Source organism: Oncorhynchus mykiss, chromosome 7 (genome assembly GCF_057628025.1).
Source record: "Oncorhynchus mykiss isolate SJ-2025 chromosome 7, ASM5762802v1, whole genome shotgun sequence".
In the NCBI taxonomy this organism is placed as follows: Eukaryota; Metazoa; Chordata; class Actinopteri; order Salmoniformes; family Salmonidae; genus Oncorhynchus; species Oncorhynchus mykiss.
In genome coordinates, this window is record NC_143028.1 from 38,983,040 (window position 1) to 38,996,780 (window position 13,741).

A 13,741-nucleotide genomic window follows, 5' to 3' on the forward strand; every position below is an offset into this window, starting at 1 on the left:
GGTGAACTATTGATATTCTGATAAGTAATAGATTGGGACAGATCAGTATTTTGAGAGACTGGTTTGTTTCTTGTTGAGGACCAATGAAAAACGGACACAATGCCCCTTTTTGTTTTCAGGGGCGGACACGGGAGCCCGGTAACTTTTGAAAGGCACTGAAATAAAATGTGAATTTGTATGTAAATGTACAATATTTGCGGATAGTTTATTTTATATTTCAAAACGTAAATTATTCTCGCCCACATTTCAGATGGTCCAACAAACCTCTGGTTCTGATGTCCGAACAAGTTCATTCATTTGCAGGATTTGGTTGTAACCAATTACACGAATAGGGGTAACAACTGTTAGATTGAGCATGGAATAAAACAAAGCATCTGAGGATATGCGATCTAAACATGTTATTTTATTGTAGTATAGTTGGACACAATACGTTATGTGAAAGGTGTGTGTCTTAATAATAATAATACGTACCAAGACTGAAAATGCAATTACCACCCCTTGTCTTTGAAATGGTAGTGTCCAAGGCTTGGATCCCGGAAGCAATTCCGACTCTTTGGTGACGCTGCATTAGAAGAAAAGAAATGGCCCAACCTCGTAAGTATTTTAGGGTTTTGTTTGCCCTAAATACCATATAAGTACACTTCGTATTAATGGTTATTATAATTTAGTAATATAATCTAGCGGTGATTTTTATATAAGCAGAGTTTTCGTAGTCTATAAATAACGCGTGCAGGTATGTAATGAATTTGGAGTGACAGTGGAAGCGAACGTTAATAAGCTAGCTAACACGGTTGTCGTAGCTAGCAAGCGGGATCTTGCTAGACATGTATTTTACAGGTACATCATCATGAAGATCATTGGATTGAATACGAACTAGCGTTGTCTGTACTATGTCTAGTGAGTTTGAAATCTCTCGCTCACGTTAGCTGGTTAGCTTGTTAAATTAGTTAGGTAAGTTAGCTAGATAACTAAGCTGGTTCCTCTAGTTAAGGAATGGGATGTTCTGCATGGGTTTCTGTGTAATGGCTGCATGATTGAGTCTACGAACTACTTCACTTTGACTTCACACGTTTAAAACGGTTGCAATATTTCCTGTAACCATCATGTATGTGCCCACAGGTTTGTTCAGCTTGGTTCTCCTCACCGTGGCTCTCGGAGCCCAGGCTCTGACCCCATCCCATCACCTTTCCCTGTCAGACGTTGCGAGACTTCAAGCTCTCCTGAGCCAACCCTTCACAGACCTGGCATCAGCATACTACTCGATTGTTGGTCTAAGCAAGCTTGGAGCCTCAATTGCTGATGAAAATGTAAGAAAACGGGCTACTAAGTAATAAAGTAAAGGGGCTTGACTGGAGGACCCAAAACATGTAGCCTATGACATGTTTGCACTAGTGTTAAGTTTGCACCTTTGCTATTCACGTCCACAATGTTTTCCACTCCAGAAAAAATCCAAGGTAGACACTAGTACAGTTTGCCTCATCAAATCCTTGTTTTTCCTTTTGCAGGATGCCTGTCATTTCTTGAAGGCCCAACTGGACCCCATGAGTGTCGACTCCCTCTTCTTTGCTGCTGAGGCCAGTCAGGCCATCTCAGACTGTGAGGTAGGTACTTGTATATGGTGCTTGATTCTATTTGACCAAAACATGTCATTTGCTCCTCCAGCAAGATGAACCGGCGAACAGCATTTGTGTTTGTGCTTTTGGATGCTCTGCCAGTGAATTCTTCACTAATAGCTTGGTTCTGTTCTTTATTCATCCTCTTTTAGATCCCGGTGTCCAATGAGACCCGTGACATCCTTCTGGCAGCAGTCAGCGAGGACTCCACAGTCACGCAGATCTTCAGAGCTGTTAGCGCCCTCAGTTCCCTAGGGCTTCCTCTGGCTTCACAGGAAGTCGTCGGTGCCCTGGTCGCCCGTATTGCTAAAGAGGACAACGTCTTGGCGTGAGTAATATCTGCTAGCCTGGCAGGTGGATCAGACTTGCTGCTGGATAATTTATTTGATATTCTGTGAGATCTGCCTTGTTTAACTGCTAGAAATAAGCTTCTGAACTTAATTGTTACTTTGAATCGTTTCAAACAAACTCTGCTTTTGAACAGAAGATATTCCTATGGACATGGATCTAAAGCCATGATGTGTTTTGTCATTGTATTGTGACTGTTCTTTTACTTGTCTTTCTGTACAGGATCACCACAGCACTCCAGACTGCCACCCGTCTCTCCCAGCAGGCTGACTTTGGAGGAATCCTGGAGGAGATTGAGGTGAGTTTCACAAGTCCACCAGGTGGTGCTGTGCTGCAGGTTTAGTCGGGTAAATTACTTGACAAAGTTACTAATTACTCCCATGCAAACTGGTTTCTTAAGCGGAGGTGTTGTATTTGAACCTTTCTCTCCCTCTTAAGGATCTTGCAGCACGATTGGATGACTTGGGTGGAGTGTACCTCCAGTTCGAAGAGGGACTTGAGGCAACTGCCCTGTTTGTGACAGCAGCCTACACACTCTCAGACCATGTGGATACAGAGCCTCCTCTCAAAGAGGTAAACTTCTCTCACAATTTATGTGGGTGGTAGATTGATGCAGGGGAGTTGAAGGAAAGCAGGCTGCATGAGTAGGGCCAGGGATTTTTCCTGAACATGTGTCATGTATTAGACCTCTGTATAATACTTGATAATAGAAATCTGGAATAACAACACCAACCTACCTATTTTAAAATAACTGCATGTGGAACTAATGTGAGCTGTTTTCCTCACAGGACCAGGTGATCCAGCTGGTGAACTCTGTGTTCAGTAAGAAGTCCTGGCAATCCCTGTCTGAGGCATTCAGCGTAGCCTGTGCTGCTGCCGCCCTATCCAACAACCGCTTCCAGGTGCCAGTCATCGTCAGCGCCCAGGGGCCTGCCACCGTCTCCCACAACCAGCCAATCCTGCAGGTACACTCCACTATGACCGGTGTTTCTAAATCAGTGACTGACTACACTTCATTTTTGTAATGTCCATTATTTGGTCGTCATCAATTTGAGACACATTTGAAGGTTTTCGCATGGGCCCCGGGTGCATGTTTTCTAGTTTTTGCACTAGACAGCTGATTTCAAATAACCAACTTGTCATCAAGCTTTGAATGTGCAGTGCTTGGGCAAAAAAACAAAATGTGCTCCCAGGGGATGGGAGCAGAACCAAATTTGGGGAACCTTGCTCTAGTCAACCACTGAGCATGGTCTTCGTTCTCACATGATGCTTTTCTTTTCACTGACATCTTTCTGCCTCCTTGTCTTTACCACAGCTTCTGGTGACTGATGTCCTCTCCAATCCTCTTGCCTCAGCCAGTGTGGTGGTGGAATCTGCTCAAGCTGTGGTCTCTAAGAACGTCATACTCACCCAGGCACCTTTCTCCCTCAGGGAGTAAGTTTGTTAGACAGAAAAATGAGAATTTGCTAGTTGTGTTGCTAGTTGTGTTGCTTTTTAATATGGATTATTTGTGTATGTCTGCGTTGCAGTGTTTGTAGTGTATAATTCTTTCTACCTGTTTTGACAGTGGCATTTTTGAACTGAACTTCATGACTAGCCAGCCAGCCAGTGGATATTACCAGTTCTCTGTGGCTATCACCGGGGACACCCGATTGGTTGCCAGTCAGGTTGAGGTGAGCTGGCCATCTTTTCAAGAGAAAATGTATTGGGGATAATTTTGTACCCGCTTACATGCAAGATTAACAATCTTCTATATTATTTGAAAGTTTATGCCAGTTTACATTTGTCCAAAATGGGGGCATTGTTCACTCATCACCAAGTATAAAAGGTACAGTGCATTCGGAAACTATTCAGACCCCTATTCAGACCCCTTGACGCTACACCCTTGTTTTAAAAAAAATCCCATCAAGCTACACACACTACCCCATAATGACAAAGCGAAAACAGCTTTTTAGAAATGTTGGCAAATTTATTACAAAGGAAAAAAACAGATACCTTATTTACATAAGTATTCAGACACTTTGCTGTGAGACTCAATGTCGCTCAGGTGCATCCTGTTTCCATTGATCATCTTTGAGATGTTTCTACCACTTGATTGGAGTCCACCTGTGGTAAATGCAATAGATTGGACTTGATTTAGAACGGCACACACCTGTCTATATAAGGTCTGACAGTTGACAGTGCATGTCAGAGCAAAAACCAAGCCAGGAGGTCGAAGGAATTGTCAGTAGAGCTCCGAGACAGGACTGTGTCGAGGCACAGATCTGGGGAAGGGTACGAAAACATTTCTGTAGCATTGAAGGTTTCCAAGAACACAGTGGCCTCCATTCTTAAATGGAAGAAGTTTGGAACCACCAAGACTGTTCCTAGAGCTGGCCGCCCGGCCAAACTGAGCAATCGGTGGAGAAGGGCCTTGGTCAGGGAGGTGACCAAGAATCTGATGGTCAGTCGGACAGAGCTTCAGAGTTCCTCTGTGGAGATGGGAGAACCTTCCAGAAAGACAACCATCTCTGCCGCATTCCACCAATTAGGCCTTTATGGAGGAGTGGCTAGACTGAAGCCACTCCTCAGTAAAAGGCACATGACAACCCACTTGAAATTTTCCTAAAGGACTCTCAGACCATGAGAAACAAGATTCTCTGGTCTATTGAAACCAATATTAAACTCTGTGGCCTGAAAGCCAAGCCTCACATCTGGAGGGAACCTGGCACCATCCCTACAGTGAAGCATGGTGGCAGCATAATGCTTTTGGGATGTTTTTCAGCAGCAGGGACTGGGAGACTAATCAGGCTTGAGGGAAAGCTAAACAGAGCAAAGTACAGAGATCAATGATGAAAACCTGCTCCAGAGGGATCAGGACCTCAGACTGGGGCAAAGGTTCACCTTCCAACAGGACAACAACCCTAAGCACACAGCCAAGACGACGCAGGAGTGGCTTCGGGACAAGTCTCTGAATGTCCTTGAGTGGCCCAGCCAGAGCCTGCGCTTCAACAAAATACTGAGTAAAGGGTCTGAGTACTTACGTAAATGTAATTTTTCAGGGTTTTTATTTGTAAAAAATGTGCTAACATTTCTAAACCTGTTTGCTTTGTCATTATGAGGTATTGTGTGTAGATTGGTGAAGGGGGGGGGGAAACAATTGAATCCATTTTAGATTAAGGCTTACAGCCTTGACTTGGAAAAAGTCAAGTGGTCTGAATTATTTCCGAATGCGCTGTATATAGTTTTGGATTTGTAATTGTGAGAAGTTACAGTTCTTGTAAGTTAAGTCAGTTGCCTTTCGCTTTTGCCAAAAGGTTAGCAGTTCAATGTGCTCGAAATGGAGGATTATTACTTAGTAGCCGCTTTCATTAGCTTACAAACCTTTATGTTACTTAACCATGTGTCAAAGCAATTAACCTCTAGCATTTACTTTTACTCTCTGACACTCATTCACCATAAATGTGACACTAATCACCCTGAAATTTGCATGTGAATTTCACCGTATGAATTCCCTTGAATTTCTCATTTTCCTCCATCTCTCTCTCTCTCTCTCCTTCTCCCCACATGCCTTCAGCTAAAAGTGAAGGTGTCCACTGAGGTGGCCATCACTAATATGGACCTGTCCGTAGTGGATAAAGACCAGAGCATCGGCACCAAGACATCCAGGTTAGGGAGCCCAATCTCGTATATGAAGCCCTTTTTAATACTGCCTTTGTCAGACCCATAACTAAGACCGAGTTATTTCCTGCAGGTTGTATGGTCAGGAAAAGCTCATGGCCCTACCCATTAGCCACACAAAATATATATATAAAATATAATTGTTTTATTTTCCAGGGTGGACTATCCCTTCAAGGCCAAGGGTTCTTTTACTGCAGACAGCCACCAGAACTTTGCCATGACATTCCAGTTAGTGGATGTCGACACTGGAGTAGAGCTCACTCCCCATCAGGTAGAGATTTGGCTGTTCCTGTGGGTCTACATTTTTATGTTCATACTCTCATTCTGTCAACATTGTGCTATTATATCTCTTGAGTATTGTTATTATCTTTCTCTCCAGACCTTTGTGAGGTTGCACAATCATAAAACTGGCCAGGAGGTTGTGTTTGTGGCCGAGCCTGACAGCAAGAACCTTTACAAGTTTGAGCTGGACATAGCCGAGAGGAAGTCTGAGTTTGACTCAATGTCTGGAACATATACCCTCCACCTCATTGTGGGAGATGCCACCTTGGAGAACCCCATTCTGTGGAACGTGGCTGACGTTGTCTTGAAGTTCCTTGATGAGGAGGCCCCAGCAGCCATCCAATCTAAGACCCTTTACATGCCTAAGCCAGATATCCAGGTAAACAACAAGTCTTGCATATAAACACATTGGTTTGTTTCTCTAGTCTTCTGGTTGCTAGTCATAGCTTGAAATGAGCTACATATCTAAGCTAACTCTGGTGCAGTATCCATGTTGTGCATGGTCCTTGACAAATAAATAGATGAATAGCTGGGGTGTGTTCACTAGGAACAAAACTAGGCGGGAACTACCTGAATTTGTCCGATAAACTTCTTTTTCGTTTGCTACGGTTTTGGGTTAACGATTATGCCAATGTCCATGTTGTGCGTGGTCATTGAAACAAATAGGTGGACTTGACCTGATGTTCTTGTCGTGTGTAGCACCTGTTCCGGGAGCCAGAGAAGAAGCCACCCACAGTGGTGTCCAATGCCTTCACAGCCCTCGTCCTCTCACCCTTCCTGCTGCTGCTTATTCTGGTGACACTCTTTACTTCTTCAAGTTTGGAATTGTATGAAGGTCCAAAGGTTTATTTTTAGAACATTTTCACATCTGCCTCTTCACTGCCTTTTCTGTTTAGCAAGGCCCTTTAGAATAAAACCTTGATACTTCCTGAATGAGCCTTGGTTTTTGGTTAACACTTGTTTTGATTTGAAATGACAATAGTGATGCTGTATGTAATTTCTGACACCGTTGTGTGGCGACATTGTCCATACTGCGAAAGGCTTGCATCAATGCATTGTAAATTAATCAGTTTCCAGACCTTTTGTTGTACTGCCGTGGTCCATGAACAATATTCTCTTGTTCTCGCCCCCCTCTCTGTTCAGTGGTTCAAACTCGGGGCCAACATCTCAAACTTCAGCCTCTCCCCCAGCGCTGTCCTCTTCCATGTGGGCCACGCATGTGAGTACAGAGTTCTGAGTCATGGATTACAATGGAAACTACTGGCATTGTCACTCCACCGATATCTCTTTTTCCTAGTTTATCACCTTTTACTCTGTTTATTGTGATGTTTCAGGCATGCTGGGACTGATGTATGTCTACTGGACTCACCTCAACATGTTCCAGACCCTCAAGTACCTGGCCATCATCGGCAGTCTCACCTTCCTGGCTGGAAACCGCATGTTGGCCCAGAAAGCAGTCAAGAGGTATGGCCTCTGTTAGCTTTCGCAAAAACACAGACTGACTGTCAGATTTCCTGCCTAGAGAGCTCTTGACCACAGGGAGAAAGTTTGACCTCTTCATATGAGAAGGACTCTGGGGCTTTGGGTCCTCTTGGTGCTTCTCTGAGATTGTGGCTGCCGGACGTTCACTCAAGGCCCTTGAGATCGTGTGTAAGGGCCTACTGTGACGCGCTGCCCCCTCAGTGTGTGTCCCCCAGGGGCCCTTTGCCCAGCCAGGCTAGCAGAAGAGTGGAGCCACCGCTGTAGAGCGTGTGTCTACTGGGAGCATGAGAGGGCCTGGCCAGATTGAACTGTGTGGGTGTTTTTTTTTTTTTTCCCCTCAAGCCTTCCACATGTAGGGCTCTCCAAAGGCCATCGAGACACAGCGGTAATAAGTGTCACTGGCTGAAGGCTTCAAGCTCTAATTGCCTAGTATTACTGTGGAATTACTGCACCTTACTCCTGTCCGTTCTGACCCAGTCCTTTTAACCATATTCTAGTCTCATGCTCCTTTTGGTTGATGTGGAGTCAGTGGATATAATTTCACAATTGATGAAACTTGACTAGCCTGACTTTCTTTAGCCACCGTCTCCTATAGTGCCCTCCTGTCTCCCTAACTCCTGTCTACTCCTTGCTACATCTCTCTCTTTCAGGATTGCCGCAGAGCAAAGTAGTAGGTTGGCAAAGTATAGGAGCCTGCGGTAAAGGCCTGTTTTCTAATAACAAAGGGCCAGTCTTCCAGGCTGAAGTAAGGGCATCTCTATGGACTGCATCCCAGTGCATCCCCATTGCCCTGTGTAATGCATGGCTGTGTGGTGCAGTGCTCACTCACCAACATCTTGCTCATCCCATCATAAAAATCATCTTTGCTCACCTTTTCCATCCTGTCCATGTCACCAGTTATTAATCTTAATATTGCCTGCCATTGTACATGGTTATTCTAAAGATGCAACGTGTGTGGTGCTTCCTCATTCCCGCATTATCCTATCATCCTCATTGTTCTTCCGTTCATATTCTGTTGCGGCGAAATCCTGTACACTTCATCCTTATGCTGGAAAGAAATGTGTGCAGTTTCTTACATCGGATGTGATTTTAATGTATCCAGGACTTCTCATGCAGGCTTTACATTTTAAGATCTCATTTCAGTTTTACATTTGTGCCGAATAGAAATGAATTGTAAAATAATGTTGTCACTTTTATTGTAAAAAATGTTTCTAAACACTTCTACATTAATGTGGATGCTCCCATGATAACGGATAATGATGAGTGAGAAAGATGCGTGCACAAATATCATACCCCCAAAGACATTATATTAACATGGGAGATTAGCATTTCAGCCTCCCAACTTTCTCTCCTCATTATTCACGATTTTAATTCAGGATTATCCGTGATCATGGTACCATCCACAATGTAGATGTGTTAGAAACATTCATCTTTATTTACAATAAGTGAAACCAAAATGGCACTACATTTATTTACTATTCATTTCTATTGGGCACAAAATAATCTGAAACACAACCAAAACGCATGGAAAATGCATCCAACAAGTTTGTAGAGTTACAAACTTGATGCAATCATTGCGTTCTAGGATATGGGACCAAATACTGAACTTTACTACTTTATTCAAGTGAAATTGTCCCAATACTTTTAGTCCTCTGAAATTGAGGGGGGAGCGGCACACTATGTACAAAAAGTGCTGTAATTTCTAAATGTTTGACCTGATTTGTTATGGATTACAATACCATCAAATTAGAGCTGACAGTCTGTACTTTAACCTCCATAGTCATTGTATAATTTAAAATCCAAAGTGCTGGTGTACAGAGCCAAAACAACATGTCTCTGTCCCAATACTTTTGGAGCTCACTGTAGGTTACATTTTTTTGTTAAAAAACATTTTTTTTTAAGGTCTTTGTCTGATAATTAACATGTGCAACAAACGGACTTATGTATCTATTTTCTTCTCTGGCAGGATTGCAAGTAAATGATGACCGAAGATTGGAGACTTAAGATGCTTAGTTTTTGATTTTCAAGGAGTCATTTTAAGGACACATCAACCATCAGACTGTCATCAAAGACATGTTATTCCATGAATCCAATAGAACATTTTAAATGCAGTTTGACTTAATTTGAAAGTAAATGTTAACTCTACCGAGACCTTTGATTTTATCGGACAGATGTTTACTGACACAGATGCTCCTGCTGACGTCTGCAACGCTAACCATCCTTGCACTTCATTTTTGTTTGACCATTTTGCAAATGCCCTTTTTCTTATATTTGTTTTTATAATGGGCTTGGGGATATACTTTTGTGGTTTCATAATGAAATGTGGATGGATTTTTTTTTTTTGTACATTCATGTTTCTCAGTGCCCATCTTACCACTGCTTTGTAAAAATTTGCATCAAGAAGGTAGTCATCAATTTTACAAGCCCTTTTCATAGAAGTTGATTGAGGTGTCTTCACTGACATGGTCATCGTAAGTCTATTTGCTTGTCTCCTCACTGAATTACATGTGGAGGGTGTGAGCTATTCACTCATTATAATAAAGACCCCCCCCAGAATAAAATGGGCAGTCCTAGAAAATCTGGTGTTTTTGTAATTAAATAAATGGTGATAAATGTTTAGTGTACTGCTGTTTCTTATTGGTGCAATACACACTAATTCTATCATACTCAAGTCCTAGAAATAATAGTGCCTATACAATGCATTTGTTTCAGTTGGTAGGAAGTAAAATTAATGCACTAGACTCATATCAAATCTCTTTGCTTTATTGTGAAAACTGGTTACATATCCTTTAGTACAATTGTTTGCCAGAGTGTATGAACTGAGCGACATTGATTTTCTTGACTCAAAGCTTTGATAGTAAAATAGCTTTTAATTTTTTATTATTTTGACATTTTCAGGTCATTAGGGTTGGAGATAAACACTTCTTGTCTTCACTTTGTCCTCGCTTACATTCTCTACATAGTCTGGAAGAGAACATTTTAAGTAGGAATGTCAGTTCAATCACAACTATGCATTTCCACGAGACACACTTCACAGATTACAATTTGGCGACATGTGTATGCTCTGAAGGCTTACAGATAACTTGTCTGCAGTGAGATCATGATTTCAAAACCATGTACTGGGTGGGAACTGTACCTTGGCATCTTGAAATTGTTTTGCTGTCCTCTGTAACTCTGTTTTCTCTGAACAGATGTCAGGTCCTGTTTGTAGGTGCCCTCGTAAATGTCTGACTGGCATTTCACATTATAGCTCCGGCCTTCTTCTCTGGGTTTGAAAAAAAAGAATAGAATAAGTACAGTATGACATTTTTTTGTGCTTCTATACTTAATTATAAACTGGGTGGTTTGAGCCCTGATTGGCTGACAGGTGTTGTATATCGGACTGTATACCACAGGTATGACAAAGCATTAGTTTTTTACTGCTCTAATTACGTTGGTAAGCAGTTTATAATCGCAATATGGGGTTTGTGATGTATGGCCAAAATACTGCAGCTAAGGACTGTGTCCAGGCACTCCGCATTGTGTCGTGCAAAGAACAGCCTATAGCCTCGGTATATTGGCTTTATACCACACCTCTGGCCTTATTGCTTAACTATAGTATATTATTACTGATAGATTGCATAAACAGCCACTACTCACTGTAGCCGTTTTCCCATGATGCTCTGTAGGAATTTCCTGGCTGAGATTTGACCTAGAACCTTCCTGTAGCTGTTGGTAAAGATAGCATCAGCATGTCTTCCTGATCTGAAAGATGGGAGGGAGCACATGATCATTTCATGGATAGATGTGTAGAATTTGAAAGTTCAGTCATTGCCTTGATACCATTTTGTTGTATAACAACAAAAGCTATTTCAGATTTTGGGGTGGCACTGACCGCAGTTCGGCTTTTTGTGTCAAGGGAGTGCTGTTTTCTTTCAGCAGTTGCATGGGATGCTCTATAGAGGTCATCAGGATGGACGTGTCCCTCTGACCAAACCTGGGGAAAAAAACACGTCACATAAATATGGTATGACGTGTCCACCCACTGTGCAAAACTGTTTGAATCAAAGTTGTTTCCACATTTCAACCCTCAATCTATGTGATGAAGTTGAATCAACTGATTGAATTTGCAAAAAGTCATCAAGGTAAGGGCATTAGGTGTTTTTTTTTTCCAATGACACAGTGAAATGTTTTGTTGATTTCACATTGAATTCACATTAGTTGACAGCTCATCCAAATGTAAATCAAAACTAAACGTTGAACTGACGTCTGTGCCCAGTGGGCAGTCAAATGCTTTTTGTGAGATTTCACTTAGATTAAGTTCGGAATAACAATTTCATGAGTATAACATCAATAGACCTGCATCATTATACCGAGAGCGTTGCCGTTTCTAAAAATATATATTTGGGTGTGTATGGAGGCTTTTTTCATGTTTTATCTCTGCAACTGCAGGACAAGCATGAGGAAGTGTATCACCGGTGCGGTAACTTTCGCAAAACCAAGTGAAATCACAACAACAAAAATGTCTGGGCAGCTCTAATCTTTATAGGGAATTATAAAGATAACATTCAAAATAAACTGTCTAAAAAAATGTTATCGTAAACAACAACCATACTTCAAATGCTATTATCTCAATTGTAGTTGGGTCAAGTGATCATTTTCAGTAGATGTGTTTTTCCGGATATGCAGAACAATCGTCTCATACTTTGCCCCCGGATGCTGTGATTAATGTGCTGTGCAAATGTTACACCTTTTAGTGACTAATCCAGACATCTTGACCCTTGTTAGCATAACAAAAAGACAGGGCACACTATGACAGGCACACTGACCCCTGATAGATTTAAAGCATCGTGTTCAGAGACACACTGCTGGCTGCAGTTATTCTCTGTTTCTTTCTGCTCTCTCTTGGCAGTCCAGTCTTTGTCTGTTACTGACCACACCTCATGTTCATTCCATTGTTACATCGTCCATCAGTGGGATGAAGCATTACATCATTTTTTTCAGCAGCACAGGGTGAAAATTGAATTCTTGGAAAGGGAGCTAGCAGAGACTATTTGTGTATACCTGGCCCCTGGTCAAGGAGACTGGGGGCAGAGTAGGGGGGATAACTGCAGTTCAGGTGTGGATCATTCCACTCAACAAGCTCTACGTCATTAGCCTGTTTAACAAGAGGGTTAGTAACATATTTTACTGAGGGGGTTTAGCTGCTGTTCCACAGAGATTGGTATTAGAACAGTTACACATTGGAGTGTTGTAAATGTCACTCAAAAGGCAATGCACACCACTACCGACATAGCTACTAGGGGTTCGTGAAAAGCGAATTGATTAAAAATGTAATTGAATCATATGACAAGTGACAGAACTATTTTGGATGCTCTAGCAGTAATCTACTAGAATCATAAATCACTCTTTCGTATTCAAGTTCATTATGGTTAGTGAGCTTTAACAGTTGCAATCATAATAATATTTAATTATTTAAACTCAAGTAGTATCAGCATGCTTTTCTTAGATAGCAAACTTAAAATGTATTATCAGAAACATTTTCGAAATAATAATTATATTGGACAATTGGTCATACAACCCATGTTAGATACAATATTTGTCAAATTAGCATGTTGGTTTATATTTTTGACATTTTAATGCTATTAACATGACTTTAAATGTTTAAACAAAATTGCTATCATGCAGATTGATTGGATTCTTACCTAATAGATGGGTAGAGTGGGGCAACTGATACAGACATCACCAGACAGCAGAAAACGAGCAGTACAGCGCGATCCATCATCATGACTAGTTCTGGAAAACAAGAAGAAATGGGTTAAAATTACATTAGAAAATACGCTGAAGCCAGTTGGCCCCTGATCTGATATCACTGCAGTAGACACTGAGTTCTCTTGGAGAGGAAGCCTTGATATATTGTTCGGATGATTACTTTTACAAAGATAAAGTATGGATTTTTCAGTGTAACTAAATTTAAGTAAATATTTGCTATAATGTGAAATGTCTTTATCCACTACATGGGTAACTTTACTCAGGTAATATATATTTTTGTTTGATGTTCCAACCAATAAATAATTAAAGCACAAACGTGTAGTGATTGTATTTGATACCTAAACATCCATGTATGATTGATGTTAGCAATAGAAATGTTATATTTATTTTTAAAAAGTGATTGACATATAGTTAAAAGGGTTACAATATCAATGTATGTAATTATATCATCAAATGGTCTTCTTGACACACACTATCAAATCTGAAACACAAAGTTAGTTACCTTAAAGTTACCTGGATTAAGCGTGAGTTTATTATATTGGGTCCTTCTCCCGCAGTCCTTGATGTCAGTTCAGGTCATCATCTCAGAAGAAATGATGGAACAG

The 13,741-nt window shown here is 41.4% G+C and overlaps 2 protein-coding genes across 5 annotated transcripts; one reads left to right on the top strand and one right to left on the bottom strand.

The window, feature by feature from the left end:
- The first annotated feature begins 111 nt into the window (after positions 1-111).
- On the top strand, positions 112-10,000 carry rpn2 (ribophorin II). Of its 4 annotated transcripts, none has more exons than XM_021609412.3 (17): positions 112-594; positions 1,120-1,307; positions 1,506-1,601; positions 1,766-1,941; positions 2,184-2,259; positions 2,400-2,534; positions 2,750-2,926; positions 3,277-3,395; positions 3,529-3,634; positions 5,518-5,609; positions 5,778-5,892; positions 6,001-6,282; positions 6,603-6,698; positions 7,047-7,122; positions 7,238-7,367; positions 8,036-8,130; positions 9,352-10,000. In XM_021609412.3, the coding sequence occupies exons 1-16, from the start codon at positions 582-584 to the stop codon at positions 8,085-8,087; spliced, it is 1,929 nt and encodes a 642-aa protein (XP_021465087.3). In that variant the 5' UTR covers positions 112-581; the 3' UTR covers positions 8,088-8,130; positions 9,352-10,000. The 4 variants fall into 4 exon arrangements, with proteins under 4 accessions (XP_021465087.3, XP_021465090.3, XP_090097041.1 ...); XM_021609416.3 differs by lacking the exon at positions 112-594 and adding an exon at positions 615-733; XM_021609415.3 differs by lacking the exon at positions 8,036-8,130.
- On the bottom strand, positions 9,829-13,251 carry ghrh (growth hormone releasing hormone). Its single transcript, XM_021609419.3, has 5 exons — positions 13,070-13,251; positions 11,260-11,361; positions 11,025-11,129; positions 10,522-10,650; positions 9,829-10,349 (listed from the first exon to the last, which is right to left on the bottom strand). Exons 1-5 carry the CDS (start codon positions 13,150-13,152, stop codon positions 10,280-10,282), a joined length of 489 nt encoding a protein of 162 aa, XP_021465094.2. The 5' UTR covers positions 13,153-13,251; the 3' UTR covers positions 9,829-10,279.
- Between the last annotated feature and the right edge of the window lie 490 nt (positions 13,252-13,741).

What these genes read in the sequence shown, in the direction of transcription:
- rpn2 (XM_021609412.3), top strand. An exon ending in CCTCAATTGCTGATGAAAAT is followed by an intron (nt 1,308 to 1,505) that starts GTAAGAAAACGG and finishes TTCCTTTTGCAG; the next exon opens with GATGCCTGTCATTTCTTGAA. An exon ending in TAGAGCTCACTCCCCATCAG is followed by an intron (nt 5,893 to 6,000) that starts GTAGAGATTTGG and finishes CTTTCTCTCCAG; the next exon opens with ACCTTTGTGAGGTTGCACAA.
- ghrh (XM_021609419.3), bottom strand. Translation starts at nt 13,152, where the DNA reads ATGATGATGGATCGCGCTGTACTGCTCGTTTTCTGCTGTCTGGTGATG. An exon ending in ATCATGGGAAAACGGCTACA is followed by an intron (nt 10,651 to 11,024) that starts GTGAGTAGTGGC and finishes TTTCAAACCCAG; the next exon opens with AGAAGAAGGCCGGAGCTATA. An exon ending in AACAATTTCAAGATGCCAAG is followed by an intron (nt 10,350 to 10,521) that starts GTACAGTTCCCA and finishes GTTCTCTTCCAG; the next exon opens with ACTATGTAGAGAATGTAAGC.